At 42.2% G+C, this 15315-nt stretch overlaps 1 protein-coding gene across 1 annotated transcript in view; it reads right to left on the bottom strand.

The window, feature by feature from the left end:
- The window catches only part of LOC129813019 (gamma-aminobutyric acid receptor subunit beta-1-like), a 75983-nt gene extending 65980 nt beyond the window's left edge, over nucleotides 1–10003 (bottom strand). The window contains exons 1-3 of the mRNA XM_055865137.1: nucleotides 9256–10003; nucleotides 9060–9151; nucleotides 8855–8922 (exon numbers count right to left, since the gene is read on the bottom strand). Coding sequence (XP_055721112.1) covers nucleotides 8855–8922; nucleotides 9060–9151; nucleotides 9256–9335 — 240 coding nt within the window. The 5' untranslated portion in view covers nucleotides 9336–10003. The remainder of the gene's footprint in view (nucleotides 1–8854; nucleotides 8923–9059; nucleotides 9152–9255) is intronic.
- Between the last annotated feature and the right edge of the window lie 5312 nt (nucleotides 10004–15315).

The following is a 15315-nucleotide window of genomic DNA, read 5'->3' as shown; positions in this document are numbered from 1 at the left end:
AAGCAGGTGGGAGATAGGGCTTCCTAAATATGATCCCCAATTAGAGGCAACGATTACCAGCTGCCTCTAATTGGGAACCATACAAAACCACCAACATAGAAATGCACATTCTAGAACACCCCCCTAGTCACACCCTGACCTAAACCACTATGGAGAATCCAAGGGCTCTCTATGGTCAGGGCGTGACAGGGAGAGGCATTGTGCCGTGAGGTGTTGCGTTATCTGTTTTTTAAAACCAGGTTTGTTGTTAATTTGAGAAATATGAGATGGGAGGGAGTTTCGTGAAATAATGGCTCTATATACTACTGTATACTTTCTTCAATTTGCTCTGGATTTGGGGACTGTAAAAAGACCCCTGGTGGCATGTTTGGTGGGGTAAGTGTGTGTGCAAATATGCTACAGTATGGTAGTCGAGTGGAAGTCAGGTATTTATTCACAATCTTTATTTAACCAGGAAAGATCACAGATGTATTTGATCAATTTTACAGACGTGACTGACCATACAACAAATGCCATTTAGCTGCATTATCAACAGCACATAATCTGATCTCAAAATAAACTTCCTGTTGATAACATTACAAGCCAAAGCGAGTTGGAGAGAAATTGAGAGAGGGGGGTTGGGGTGGGAAGAGAGATCCTGCCATCAGATGAGAACAGGTCCCAAAAAAGCACAGATGATCACACAGCTCTTAGCTTAACCCAGAAGAGCTATAATTTGGCCTTTTAATTAAGCCACAATCAGGGTGCTGCGCCTGCATTTGTTTGTAAACTTTGCAACTGGTTCTTATACAAATGTAACTGCCACTCAGTTATTCCGTAGGAACCACCCTCAAAACCCAAAACTATGGTGTGGTTTTGCGATGTGTGATGCAAAAAAAACACAAAGTTGTACATTCAAAACCCTTTCTAGATGCCAACATCCAATACAGTCCAAATCGCTGTATCACGTAACTTGTCATAAAAACTGCAGTGCTTACCCCCAAAAAGTCTACTGGGAGACAGTGATGTTGCTGAAGCAGGGTGCGAAGTACATGTAATGAAATAGCAATAGGCGTACTATAGTATATAATCAATTTATGGATGGATATTTATGTCGTGACCAGTATGACCAACGTTTCGGTGTGGCCTTTCTCAAGGAGAGCCGATGCCAAATGTTTCTATCAGACAGAGCATAAAACCCTTTCCAGCTTCCCAGTCTCATACACATTCAAATGCTAAACCAGGAAGAGGCCACAGAGGCACAATCAATGACCCGTCCAGGCTGTTAGGCTTTCCAATCAGAAGTCCCCTGGGCCCGGCTCAGAGAAAGAAGCACCTTCCATCTTCCAAGAGGAGATTTTGTCAGTCGGAATTCAACCTAATAAACAATTCATAACCTTGGCTCACGATGACAGCACATCATTGACTCCACAAACTCTGTCTATATTTTCTTGACAAATTCAGTATCTCATGTGGAAATGACTCATGTATGAATGCTATGAACGTAAAAGGCTTTGTTCAGGTGCAAGCCTGTGACTTCCAATTTATAATTTAATGAAGCCTTTTAATACGCAAGAATAAAAGGCAATTTCAGAAGGGCAGCTCACATGTGAAAAACTACTGCAGGCACTCTATTATCAGATGTCACAAATAACTCAGTAGTTGACTGCTCAGTAACGGGACCCATTTCTTTGGATGAATGGGTTTCAGACAACCAAAAATATAGAAATGTATGGAGGCAATGTCATTGATACTCAATAGCCAGTTGAATGACTGGAAACACAGATACTACAGTAAGTAATAATCATTTTGTATGTCAAAGTGCAAATAGTCTGTTGTTCATATGTGATCAATGGTGTTGAAACCAGATATAATATTCCATTACAGATATATTACTATTATTACATCTATTACTTTGGAATGATCCTTAATGAACTAAAAATGTTCACCAATAAAAAACCTTGCTTCATTATGGGTGTTTGAGAGACAGTTTTGAATACCATGTGTGTGTTTGAAAGAACTATAGAGATGAGAATCTTCAGGACCCGACTAATGATGAACATTGGACAAATGTCTAGCCTTTTTACATGAGTTATTGTAGTGTTTTTGGCTAACCAGATTTTCCTACAGTTATGATTTGCAGACTATTTGTGTGCAACTGGTGATGTCTGGTGATAACTGGTGATAACTGGTGGTTATGACTCCCTCGATGAGGTAGAAATGTTACATGTATTTTCACACGCACCTTTACTGGACCTTTAAAGGTAGTAACTCTATAAACTTAATATGATAGTCGAGTGAAATAATGTGTTCAGATATTTGTTTCCTTACCTTGTAAGCAGTCTATAGACTGCTCTTAATCTCTTGTGTAAACCGATTCATCTGTTGCGACAGAATGGAATGCGTAGGATAACGAGCAGCAGTAGTTCCGGTGTTTTGGTTTTCGTCACTGATTTTATTTCGACAATCGCAAACCGGAACTCCCAATTTCTATCACATATGGACCCAGAATTTAGTCATGCAGCTGACCAAATTATGCAATATTTTAGATCTGGGTTAACCGATATTAAAATGCTCTAACAAGTGACTGCAATCCACACTTTGGTTTTGGTAGAAAAGTCACTGCCAAGAAACACTTATGTTAGCATTTCTGGACTAAAAATGTTATTTTACTCAGCATAGTGTGTCTGAAGTTACACATCACACTATTACAACAGTGTGACTGTTTTGGGATAAAATGTTCTATATATTTAATTTAATGTCCTGTGTTGTGTGCTTATTCTGTTACCATTGATATGTTCTAGGGGCCATTTTGAGACCTTAAGGAGCATCAGGTACTGCTGGAATGTCTACCAATGGCATGTCCATCTTTTTGTGAGAAATTACACCGGTCACTCAAACATTTATAAACTATTTATAAAGTATGAATAGCCCACACTTTAGATGAGTCCATACAAAAATATGCAACTAATGATTAGTAAATGGTTTAAGGACCTATATTAAACATCTCATGAATGATCTTATGAATCAGTATTAAATACTTTAAAGTTTGTTTATAATGTGTGAATAACTAGGTTACTAACATGTACAAATTTGGGAGTAATGAATAACAAATTATGAATAAACAATTTACTAATCTATTATAATTAATTTATTATAGGAGTTATTATAAAGTGTTACCAACACATGATTTCCAGTGTGTATAGCGTCACTCTAATTTACAGTGCATTCGAAAAGTATTCAGACCCCTTCATTTCCCCCACATTTTGTTACATTCCAGCCTTATTCTAAAATTGATTAAATCGTTTTTTTCCCTCATCAATCTACACACAATAACCCATAGCGGCAAATAAAAAAACAGGTTTTTACATTTCTTTGCAAAAATATTTTTTTTCAACGAAAATATCACATTTAGATAAGTATTCAGACCCTTTACTCAGTACATTGTTGAAGCACCTTTGGCAGCGATTACAGCCTCAAGTCTTCATGAGTATGGCGCTACAAGCTTGGCACACCTGCATTTGGGGAGTTTCTCCCATTCTTCTCTGAAGCTCTGTAAGGTTGGACGCGGGGCGTTGCTGCACAGCTATTTTCAGGTCTCTCCAGAGATGTGCGATCAGGTTAAAGTCCGGGCTCCGGCTGAGCCTCTCAAGGACATTCAGAGACTTGTCCCGGAACCACTCTTGCGTTTTTCTTTTTCTTTTTTTTCTCTTTTTTTCTTTTTCTTTCACCTTTATTTAACCATGTAGGCTAGTTGAGAACAAGTTCTTATTTGCAACTGCGACCTGGCCAAGATGAAGCATAGCAATTCGACACATACAACAACACAGAGTTACACATGGAATAAACAAAACATACAGTCAATAATACAGTAGAACAAAGAAAACAAAAAGTCTATATACAGTGAGTGCAAATGAGGTAAGATAGGGGAGTTAAGGCAATAAATAGGCCATGGTGGCGAAGTAATTACAATATAGCAATTAAACACGGGAATGGTAGATGTGCAGAAGATGAATGTGCAAGTAGAGATACTGGGGTGCAAAGGAGCAAGATAAATAAATAAATACAGTATGGGGATGAGGTAGGTAGATAGATGCACTGTTTACAGATGGGCTATGTACAGGTGCAGTGATCTGTGAGCTGCTCTGACAGCTGGTGCTTAAAGCTAGTGAGGGAGATATGAGTCTCCAGCTTCAGAGATTTTTGCAGTTCGTTCCAGTCATGGGCAGCAGAGAACTGGAAGGAAAGACGACCAAAAGGAGGAATTGGCTTTGGGGGTGACCAGTGAGATATACCTGCTGGAGCGCGTGCTACGAGTGGGTGTTGCTATGGTGACCAGTGAGCTGAGATAAGGCGGGGCTTTACCTAGCAGAGACTTGTAGATAACCTGTAGCCAGTGGGTTTGGCGACGAGTATGAAGCGAGGGCCAACCAACAAGAGCGTACTGGTCGCAATGGTGGGTAGTGTATGGGGCTTTGGTGACAAAACGGATGGCACTGTGATAGACTGCGTCCAGTTTTTTGAGTAGAGTGTTGGAGGCTATTTTATAGATGACATCACCGAAGTCGAGGATCGGTAGGATGGTCAGTTTTACGAGGGTATGTTTGGCAGCATGAGTGAAGGATGCTTTGTTGCGATATAAGGAAGCCGATTCTATATTTAATTTTGGATTGGAGATGCTTAATGTGAGTCTGGAAAGAGAGTTTACAGTCTAACCTGACACCTAGGTATTTGTAGTTGTCCACGTATTCTAAGTCAGAGCCGTCCAGAGTAGTGATGCTGGACAGGCGAGCAGGTGCGGGCAGTGAATAGCATGCATTTAATTTTACTTGCGTTTAAGAGCAGTTGGAGGCCACGGAAGGAGAGTTGTATGGCATTGAAGCTCGTCTGGAGGTTAGTTAACACAGTGTCCAAAGAGGGACCAGAAGTATACAGAATGGTGTCGTCTGCGTAGAGGTGGATCAGAGAATCACCAGCAGCAAGAGCAACATCATTGATGTATACAGAGAAGAGAGTCGGCCCAAGGATTGAACACTGTGGCACCCCCATAGAGACTGCCAGAGGTCCGAACAACTGGCCCTCCGATTTGACACACTGAACTCAATCAGAGAAGTAGTTGGTAAACCAGGCGAGGCAATCATTTGAGAAACCAAGGCTGTCGAGTCTGCCAATAAGAATGTGGTGATTGACAGAGTCGAAAGTCTTGGCCAGATCGATGAATACTGCTGCACAGTAATGTCTCTTATCGATGGCGGTTTTGATGTCGTTTAGGACCTTGAGCGTGGCTGAGGTGCACCCATGTCCAGCTCGGAAACCGGATTGCATAGCGGAGAAGGTACGGTGGGATTCGAAATGGTCGGTAATCTGTTTGTTAACTTGGCTTTCGAAGACCTTAGAAAGACAGGGTAGGATATATATAGGTTTGTAGCAGTTTGGGTCTAGAGTGTCACCCCCTTTGAAGAGGGGGATGACCGCGGCAGCTTTCCAATCTTTGGGAATCTCAGACGATACGAAAGAGAGGTTGAACAGGCTAGTAATAAGGGTTGCAACAATTTAGGCAGATCATTTTAGAAAGAGAGGGTCCAGATTTTGCAGCTCTTTCAGAACATCAGCTATCTGGATTTTGGTGAAGGAGAAATGGTGGGGGCTTTGGCCGGTTGCTGTGGAGGGTGCCGGGCAGTTGGCCGGGGTAGGGGTAGCCAGGTGGAAAGCATAGCCAGCCGTAGAGAAATGCTTATTGAAATTCTCAATTATAGTAGTTTTATCGGTGGTGACAGTGTTTTCTAGCCTCAGAGCAGTGGGCAGCTGGGAGGAGGTGCTCTTATTCTCCATGGACTTTACAGTGACCCAGAACGTTTAAGAGTTAGTACTACAGGATGCAAATTTCTGTTTGAAAAAGCTAGCCTTAGCTTTCCTAACTGCCTGTGTATATTTGTTCCTAACTTCCCTGAAAAGTTGCATGTCACGGGGGCTATTCGATGCTAATGCAGAACGCCACAGGATGTTTTTGTGCTGGTCAAGGGCAGACAGGTCTGGAGTGAACCAATGACTATATCTATTCCAAGTTCTAAATTTTTTTAATGGGGCATGCTTATTTAAGATGGCGAGGAAGGCACTTTTAAAGAATAGCCAGGCATCATCTACTGACTTGATGAGGTCAATGTCATTCCAGGATATCCCGGCCAGGTCAATTAGAAAGGCCTGTTTGCAGAAGTGTTTTAGGGAGCGTTTGACAGTGATGAGGGGTGGTCATTTGGTCGCAGACCCATTACGGATGCAGGCAATGAGGCAGTGATCGCTGAGATCTTGAATGAAAGCAGCAAAGGTGTATTTGGAGGGCGAATTAGTTAGGATGACATCTATGAGGGTGCCCGTGTTTACGGATTTGGAGTTGTACCTGGTAGGTTCATTGATAATTTGTGTGAGATTGAGGGCATCCAGTTTAGATTGTAGGATGGCCGGGGTGTTAAGCATGTCCCAGGCGTTGCCTTGGCTGTGTGCTTAGGTTTGTTGTCCTGTTGGAAGGTGAACCATCGCCCCAGTCTGATGTCCTGAGCGCTCTGGAGCAGGTTTTCATCAAGGATCTCTCTGTAATTTGCGCCGTTCATCTTTCCCTCAATCCTGACTAGTCTTCCAGTCCCTGCCGCTGAAAAACATCCCCACAGCATGATGCTGCCACCGCACTTCACCGTGGGGATGGCATTGCCCAGGTGATGAGCTGTGCCTGGGTTCCTCCAGACGTGGTGCGTGGCATTCAGGCCAAAGAGTTCAATCTTGGTTTCATCAGACCAGAGAATCTTGTTTTCATGGTCTGAGTGTCCTTTAGGTGCCTTTTGGCAAGCTCCAAGCGGGCTGTCATGTGCCTTTTACTGAGGAGTGGCTTCCGTCTGGCTACACTACCATAAAGGAACTGATTGATGGAGTGCTGCAGAGATGGTTGTCCTTCTGGAAGGTTCTCCCATCTCTACAGAGGAACTCTGGAGCTCTGTCAGAGTGACCATCGGGTTCTTGGTCACCTCTCTGACCAAGGCCCTTTTCCCCCAATTGCTCAGTTTGGCCGGGCGGCCAGCTCTAAGAAGAGTCTTGGTGGTTCCAAACTTCGTCCATTTAAGAATGATGGAGGCTACTGTGTTCTTGGGGAGTTTCAATGCTGCAGAATTTGTTTGGTACCCCTTCTCAGATCTGTGCCTCGACACAATCGACATTTCCTTCGACCTCATGGCTTGGTTTTTGCTCTGACATGCACTGTCAACTGTGGGACATTATATAGACAGGTGTGTGCCTTTTCAAATCATGTCCGATCAATTGAATTTACCACAGGTGGACTCCAATCAAGTTGTAGAAACATCTCAAGGATGATCAAGGAAACAGGGTGCACCTGAGCTCAATTTTGAGTGTCATAGCAACGGGTCTAAAGACTTATGTAATAACGTATTATTATAGCTTTTTTATATACATTTGCTACATTTTCAAAAAAAATGTTTTGCTTTATCATTATGGGGTATCGTGGTTAGATTGATGAGGTAATTAAAAAAAAGATATATATATATATATTAGAATAAGGCTGTAATGTAACAAAATGTGGAAAAGGTTCAAGGAGTCTGAATACTTTACGAATGCACTGTACGTCCTATTCAGAGTAACAGTAACGCTATCTCGTGACAAGATTTACAGTATGTGTTAACTTGTGATTTAAAAAACTTAATCTGCATGGCCAGTACATAACCAGTATGTCAACCTAATTGAGATGGTTTGGAAAAGCATTCCTCATGAAGCTGGTTGAGAGAATACCAAGAGTGTGCAAAGCTGTCATCAAGGCAAATGGTGGCTACTTTGAAGAATCTCAAATATAAAATATATTTAGATTTGTTTAACACTATTTTGGTTACTACATGATTCCATATGTGTTATTTCATAGTTTTGATATCTTCGCTATTATTCTACAATCTAAAAAATAGTAAAAAATAAAGAAAACCCCTTCAATGAGTAGGTGTGTCCAAACTTTTGACTGGCAATGTATCTCTGCAGACCACGGTTCTACAACCAAAATGGGAATGCCAAAGCTCCCTGAGCAATACAACTGTAAAGACTGCAGTTTTCTGTAGCATCATGAAAACATTGAACTACCCGACATTCCACAAACACCAAGTGTTTGCTTGGAAGCTGAGTAGGAAAAAAATGTCTCCCTTGCCACACACTCACAGACTTTACAGTCATGCCTGCTGTTATTATTTTTTAAGGCAAGTTGATCCAAGCATAAATTAATTTGTATCAATCACTGGCACCTTGCCAATACTCATATGCACACACTAAGTGCCCACATTCATCGTCACAATTTGGCTTTTCTGGGCCTCCTTGTTGAGTCACTGACAACATTATGTAATTACTGCATTGAGGCCAAAGCAGCAAACAAGCACCATTTTTTTTGTCTCCTCCTCGTCAATTCACCCTGTTTCATAGCTCGTAATGTGTATTTGTAACACCTCACAATTCTGTAAGGTACACGCTTGTAAATCCATGTGCATCACCAACCCCCCCCCCCCCCCCCCCCCCCCATTAATTTTCTGACTTTAGTGTTTCTGACACCACAGGGAAGTTTCTGCATATGGATTGGATTTCACACATTGCGGTAGCTCTCCTTGGTGCTGAAATGCAGTGAACCATTTTGGTCAACGGAAAAACGTTATACTAGTAACCAAACAAGAGCAAAGACAAGAATACGAGGATTTATCACTACATCTAGAGGACAGTGGTATTGAAACACGCAAATATGCAGAAGATTACCCAAGCCGTAATCACGTGTTCTGTGTTCTCACACTAACATGTGTTGCACGAGGCACATCTCCCTTAAAAAAACATTTTGTAGGCTACTTACCATGTTGACTTCCGAAACCATGTCGATACTGGCGATATCTATGCTCATGCCAACGTCCACAGGGGCACCTTTAAATTGCATACAAAACAGGTATCAGTGGCTTTTTAATCAGACAGCTCGCTGGCGCGATAAATGAATCTGTATGCGACTTGTTATTAGTTATTAGCCAACATTGGGTAGACTTCACCACCAAAAAGGTATTTACCTCCAAAATCAGGCCTCAAACGAATGTCATACCCCTTCAGCAGTTTGTCGACGGTCGCTTTCACAAATGACATATTGCTAGGCTCGTTGGCGCTAAATGAAACAGATATGGTATTGATTCAGAATCTTTTAATAAAAAACTGCAAAGGGACAGGCAAGACAGGCAGAAACAAGACATCACACCCGTTGGATCTCACCTTTGAGCGCCGCAGACCATGGCGACCATGAGGAAAAGACAAAAAATCCCCCAGCGTCCGCGGTCCAAAGCAGTGCACATCACTAACTTTGATCAGAGAGATGACTTTGAGGGAGGATTTAAGGAATGCTACCTACTTAAGTCACAGGCTGTCCAATTATTCCAAGACCAACGCATGCGCGTCTTTTTACAAACATCAAAACTGTATTTGCACAAAAACCACGCTATTTCGTAGAAATGTCGGTGACTTTGAAATAAAATGGGTAGGCTATTCGCGTTTCACCCGAGGTGTCGATGATGGCGCAAGAAGACCGCGCCGGGATGCATGCAGTAGCTGAACCGTATCAATATGCTAGGCAGATCCACTCCGGTTAATTCGAGCATTTCAGCAGACACAGCAGTGTCCGGAGCAGATTTGCATCAAGCAGGTCTCCCGGTGTTGGTCGGCTGAAGATCTTAAAAGAATAAGCATTGAACACGGCTCTCCGTTCACCTTTAGTCAGCGCTATGTGGGGCATCGTGCAACACAAGCACGTCTGAGGAGCTGCGCATTTTCTGAGGTGTACCTGGACGCTTGAGCTCCCTCGCAGCGGATTCCATTCCCCACGCGTCACGGGCTAGAGCACAAGTTAATAATTAGTTAAAAACCCAGAAAACGCATAAAAATCGCAACCGCACCTATAATTAATGAAAGAAGGAGACAAGATACGCTATAGGGTATGCAATGTCCCTTGCAGCAGCATGACGTGCTATATACCACAGAATGAATAATACACGTTCTGCTATATCTAGTGATGATATTGACAGACTTCTTACTAATTTGCCAAATCGATTGCAGTTTATCTGGTCACCATGTGCTAGACCACATTATTATTTCAATCATAATTAGCGGTGTATTGAAAATGGGTGATTTGTGGATAATTGGCCACCATCAAATGACAAAACTCATATTTATCATGGCAAAATATTGGATTAGTGAAGGGGGTATCCCTGTGTGTGTGCCTACATGGGTGGGTGTGTGAACCCGAGGTAATTGAGGTAGATATGTACATATAGGTAGGGATAAAGTGACTAGGAAACAGGATAGATAATAAACAGTAGCAACAGCGTGTGATGGGTCAAAATAGTTTGTGCAAAAAGGTTCAATGCAGATAGTTAAATAGTTAACCAATAGTTACCCAGACAAACTATTCAGACAAAGCTGTTCAGGATTCTGTTGGTTCCAGACTTGGTGCAACGGTATTGCTTGCTGTGCGGTAGCAGAGAGAACAGTCTATGACTTGGGTGGCTGGAGTCTTTGACAACTTTTAGGGCCTTCCACTGACACTGCCTGGAATAGAGGTCCTGGTGGATAGCATGGAGCTAGGCCCCAGTGATGTACTAGACTGTACGCATTACCCTTTCTAGTCCCTTGTGGTTGGATGCCAAGCAGTTGCCATACTAAGCGGTGATGCAGCCAGTCAAGATGCTCTCAATGGTGCAGCTGTATAGAATTTTTTGAGGATCTGAGGGCCCATGTCAAATATTTTCAGCCTCCTGAGGGGGAAGAGGCGTTGTCGTGCCTTCTTCATGACTGTGTTGGTGTGTGTGGATCACAATAATTCCTTAGTGATGTGGACACCGCGGAACTTGAAGCTCTCGACCCACTCTACTATAGCCCTGTCGGTGTGGACGGGGGTGTGCTCGGCCCTCCGTTTCCTGTAGTCCACAGTCAGCCCATTTGTTTTGCTTCATGATGTAGACTGCACCAGATGGCCAGACCGGGTCTGTGTGTGTTGTAAACTGTACAGTACCAGTCAAACGTTTGGACACACCTACTCATTGAAGGGTTTTTCTTTATTTTTACTATTTTCTAGATTGTAGAATAATAGTGAAGACATCAAAACTATGAAATAACACATATGGAATCATGTAGTAACCAAAAAAAGTGTAAAACAAATCAAAATATATTTTAGATTTTAGATTCTTCAAAGTTGCCTTGATGGCAGCTTTGCACACTCTTGGCATTCTCTCAACCAGCTTCATGTGGAAGGCTTTTCCAACAGTCTTGAAGGAGTTCCCATATATGCTGAGCACTGTTGGCTGCTTTTCCTTCACTCTGCGGTCCAACTCATCCCAAACCATCTCAATTGGGTTGAGGTCAGGTGATTGTGGTCAGGTCATCTGATGCAGCACCATCACCCTCCTTCTTGGTCAAATAGCCCTTAAACCGCCTGGAGGTGTGTTTTGGGTCATTGTCCAGTTGAAAAACAAATGATAGTCCCACTAAGCACAAACCAGATGGAATGGCATATTGCTGCAGAATGCTGTGGTAGCCATGCTGGTTAAGTGTGCCTTGAATTCTAAATAAATCACTGACAGTGTCACCAGCAAAGCATCCCCGCACCTTCTCCTCCATGTTTCACGGTGGGAACCACACATGCAGAGATCATCCGTTCACCTACTCTGCGTCTCACAAAGACACGGTGGTTGGAACCAAAAATCTCAAATTTGGACTCATCAGACCAAAGGACAGATTTCCACCGGTCTAATGTCCATTGCTCGTGTTTCTTGGCCCAAGCAAGTCTGTTCTTCTTATTGATGTCCTTCAGTAGTGGTTTCTTTGCAGCAAATCGAACATGAAGGCCTGATTCACATAGTCTCCTCTGAACAGGTCATGTTGAGATGTGTCTTTTACTTGAACTCAGTGAAGCATTTATTTGGGCTGGAATTTCTGAGGCTGGTAACTTTAATGAATTTATCCTCTGCAGCAGAGGTAACTCTGGGTCTTCCTTTCCTGTGGTGGTCCTCATGAGAGCCAGTTTCATCATAGCGCTTGATGGTTTTTGCGACTGCAACTGAAGAAACTTTCAAAGTTCTTGAAATTGTCCGGACTGACTGACCTTCATGTCTTAAAACTTCTTGTCAATAGGGGGGCACTATTTTCACTTTGGAAAAAATCGTGCCCAATTTAAACGGCCTCGTACTCTATTCTAGATCATACAATATGCATATTATTATTACTATTGGATAGAAAACACTCAAGTTTCTAAAACTGTTTGAATTATATCTGTGAGTAAAACAGAACTCATTTGGCAGCAAACTTCCAAACAGGAAGTGAAAATTCTGAAAATGGGGCTCTGTTTCAGGGCCTGCCTATTCAACTGGCTTATATTTATCGATATACATGCACTTCATACGCCTTCCACTAGATGTCAACAGGCAGTGGAAGGTTGAATGGGGTGTCTAGCTTGATCTGAGGTCGAACAAGAGCTTTTGGAGTGGCAGGTCAGGAATTTCCTTTGTCTACCAAGGCGCGCGAAGCACCTTGATATTGTCTTCTGATAAGCGTTCGGTTTACACGGCGAATATCTCCGGCTCTGATTTTATTTGATACATGTGATAATAACATCGTAAAGTAGGTTTTTTCAACCGAGTTTTATCAGATTATTCAACGTTTATTGGGACTTTTGGAGTTTTCCGTTCTTTGCGTCGAGAGAAAATGGGAACGTTATCAACATTGGCTAGCATTGTGGCGCGAATTCGACAGAAGAAAAGGACATTCTAAAACCAAACAACAATTTATTCTGGACCAAGGACTCCTTGTACAAGATTCTGATGGAAGCTCAGCAAAGTAAGAACAATTTATGATGTTATTTCATATTTCTGTGGAAAATGTTGATTCCTATTATCCGCCGTTTTGGCGAGCGCTGTCTCACAATAACGCAAGCTGTTTGTTATGGTAAAGTTATTTTTAAAAATCTAACACGGCGGTTGCATTAAAGTTATTGACTGTCGTTTTTCTTTGCTTATTTGAGCTGTTCTTGCCATAATATGGACTTGGTATTTTACCAAATAGGGCTATCTTCTGTATACCACCCCTGCCTTGTCACAACACAACTGATTGGATCAAACGAGTTAAGAAGGAAAGAAATTCCACAAATTAACTTTTAACAAGGCACACCTGTTAATTGAAATGCATTCCAGGTGACCTTATGAAGCTGCTTGAGAGAATGCCAAGAGTTTGCAAAGCTGTCATCAAGGCAAAGAGTGGCTACTTTGAAGAATCTCAAATATAAAATATATTTTGATTAGTTTAAAACAGTTTTGGTTACTACATGATTCCATATGTGTTATTTCATAGTTGTGATGTCTTACTAAAAATAAAGAAAAACCTTGGAATGAGGAGGTGTGTCCAAACTTTTGACTGGTACTGTATGTGTATAACATCCGTAGTGTATGACTCTTCCTCACACAGGATGTGGCGCAGGTTCTAATCCAGGTTCTTGTCATCTCCCGTCTAGACTACTGCAACTCTCTCTTGGCTAGGCTCCCTGCTTATGCCATCAAACCCCTGCAACTTATCCAGAACGTAGCAGCCGCCCGGTGTTCAACGTTCCCAAGTTCTCCAATTTCACCCTGCTCCTCCGCACAGTCAACTGGCTTCCTGTCGAAGTTTGCATCCCATGCTGCTTGCCTACGGAGCAGCTAGAGGAACTGCCCCTCCCTATCTTCAGGCTATGCTCAAACCCTACACCCCAACCCGAGCACTCCGTTCTGCAGCCTCTTGGCCATTCCACCTCTATGATGTGCCCTTGAGAAAGACACTTTACCCTAATTGCTCTTGTAAATCGCTCTGGATAAGAGTGTTTGCTAAATGACTCAATGTATAGCCCCTTGTGTGGCTGAAAGGCCCTGTGTTTTGGTTGATCATGTCACATGACATGGATTTTAACCTTTATTTAAAGTTTTTCCATTGAACTTTTCCCCTTTCTTTTTATTTCAGAAGGTCCAGCACCATCCTCCATGGCCATCCTGAGACAATTGCTTTCATTTTTGGTGTAATTCTCATTTGTGGAAAATGCTTAAAATAAAGGTTAAGATCCAGGTCATGTGAGGCGATTAAAACACAGAGCCCTAGTACGGGCCACACACCTTCAATAACACTCAGTGCTCCTGACTCTACAGCTCATTTCAATGGAATCATTTGATACACTTTCAATTCATGTTTGTTTTCTAAGCTTGAGATTTGGTTAGTACTGTGGGTCAACTAAGGGCTCCTAGACATTTTCTAATAGTCATGTTCCATTTGCTTCATTATGTCTGTTTGTGATAAAAGTAAACGTTACACCATGCAGGGTTACATAATGTGATATTCAACAAGAAACAACATTTGTAAAAAATATCTCTGACTCAGTTGATTTGATTTCAGTTTGAGTCATGGATCTGTGAGTCACCTTCATGTCTTACAATTGTAGTCAATAAACAGAGTACAGAACAGCAATCAGGAGAAACAACAAAACTGTATATTACAACCCTAATTCTGCTATTATGCTGGCATGTTTAACTTTCCTTCTCTTCTTCTGTTACTACTGTACTCTACCTACTGTAGCCCCCTTCCCCCTTCACCTCCTAGGCAGGCAGAGGTGTTGCACACATCAGTTCTGGCGCCAGCTGCCCCCTCTTCCCTCTCCTCCTCCTTCTGCCCCCCATTTTAACCCCCAGAAGCAGGGCATCTGCCCTCCCCTGCCCTTGATTTCTGAGCAAAGACTAGATAACAATCGAGAAGAATGTCAGTAACTGTTCATGTCACACTGAAAATGGACCAATAAAAGTGTATAATGAGACTTGCTGTTCATATCAGGAATAAAGAAAGATGGAGCTAAAAGGGTCTTACAAGTCAAAGTTACATCTTTATGTCCTTGGGTTGTGCCTCTTTGTGTCCTTTCACCATGTCAAATTATGATGAAAACCGATTGAAAAGACAAATGTTTTTTCATTGTGGTTTTCCATTGCAGCTCTTATAGGAAACACCATGTTTCTCTAGACTAACCCCCTTTTCTAGAATGGATGTGTACAAGATTGATGGTCTTCAGTGAACAATTGGATAAAGCAGTGCACTGTTTGCTATCTCTCTGTAATTGATGCTATGTTTTCTCTGGGATGCGCTGATGATGTGCATTACTTGCTCAGCTAGGTTTCATCTTTGTGGTAAGTGTCATCACAACAGCTGCAGAGAAGGCCAATGTGCACATTGTTGACAGGGCTAATTCGTAATGGCTGCTGTCAGTGCCACAGTAGC

The sequence above is a fragment of the Salvelinus fontinalis genome, chromosome 16, assembly GCF_029448725.1.
Source record: "Salvelinus fontinalis isolate EN_2023a chromosome 16, ASM2944872v1, whole genome shotgun sequence".
Classification (NCBI taxonomy): Eukaryota; Metazoa; Chordata; class Actinopteri; order Salmoniformes; family Salmonidae; genus Salvelinus; species Salvelinus fontinalis.
The sequence above is the reverse complement of the archived record's forward strand: the minus strand, read 5'-3'. Positions and strand labels throughout refer to the sequence as shown.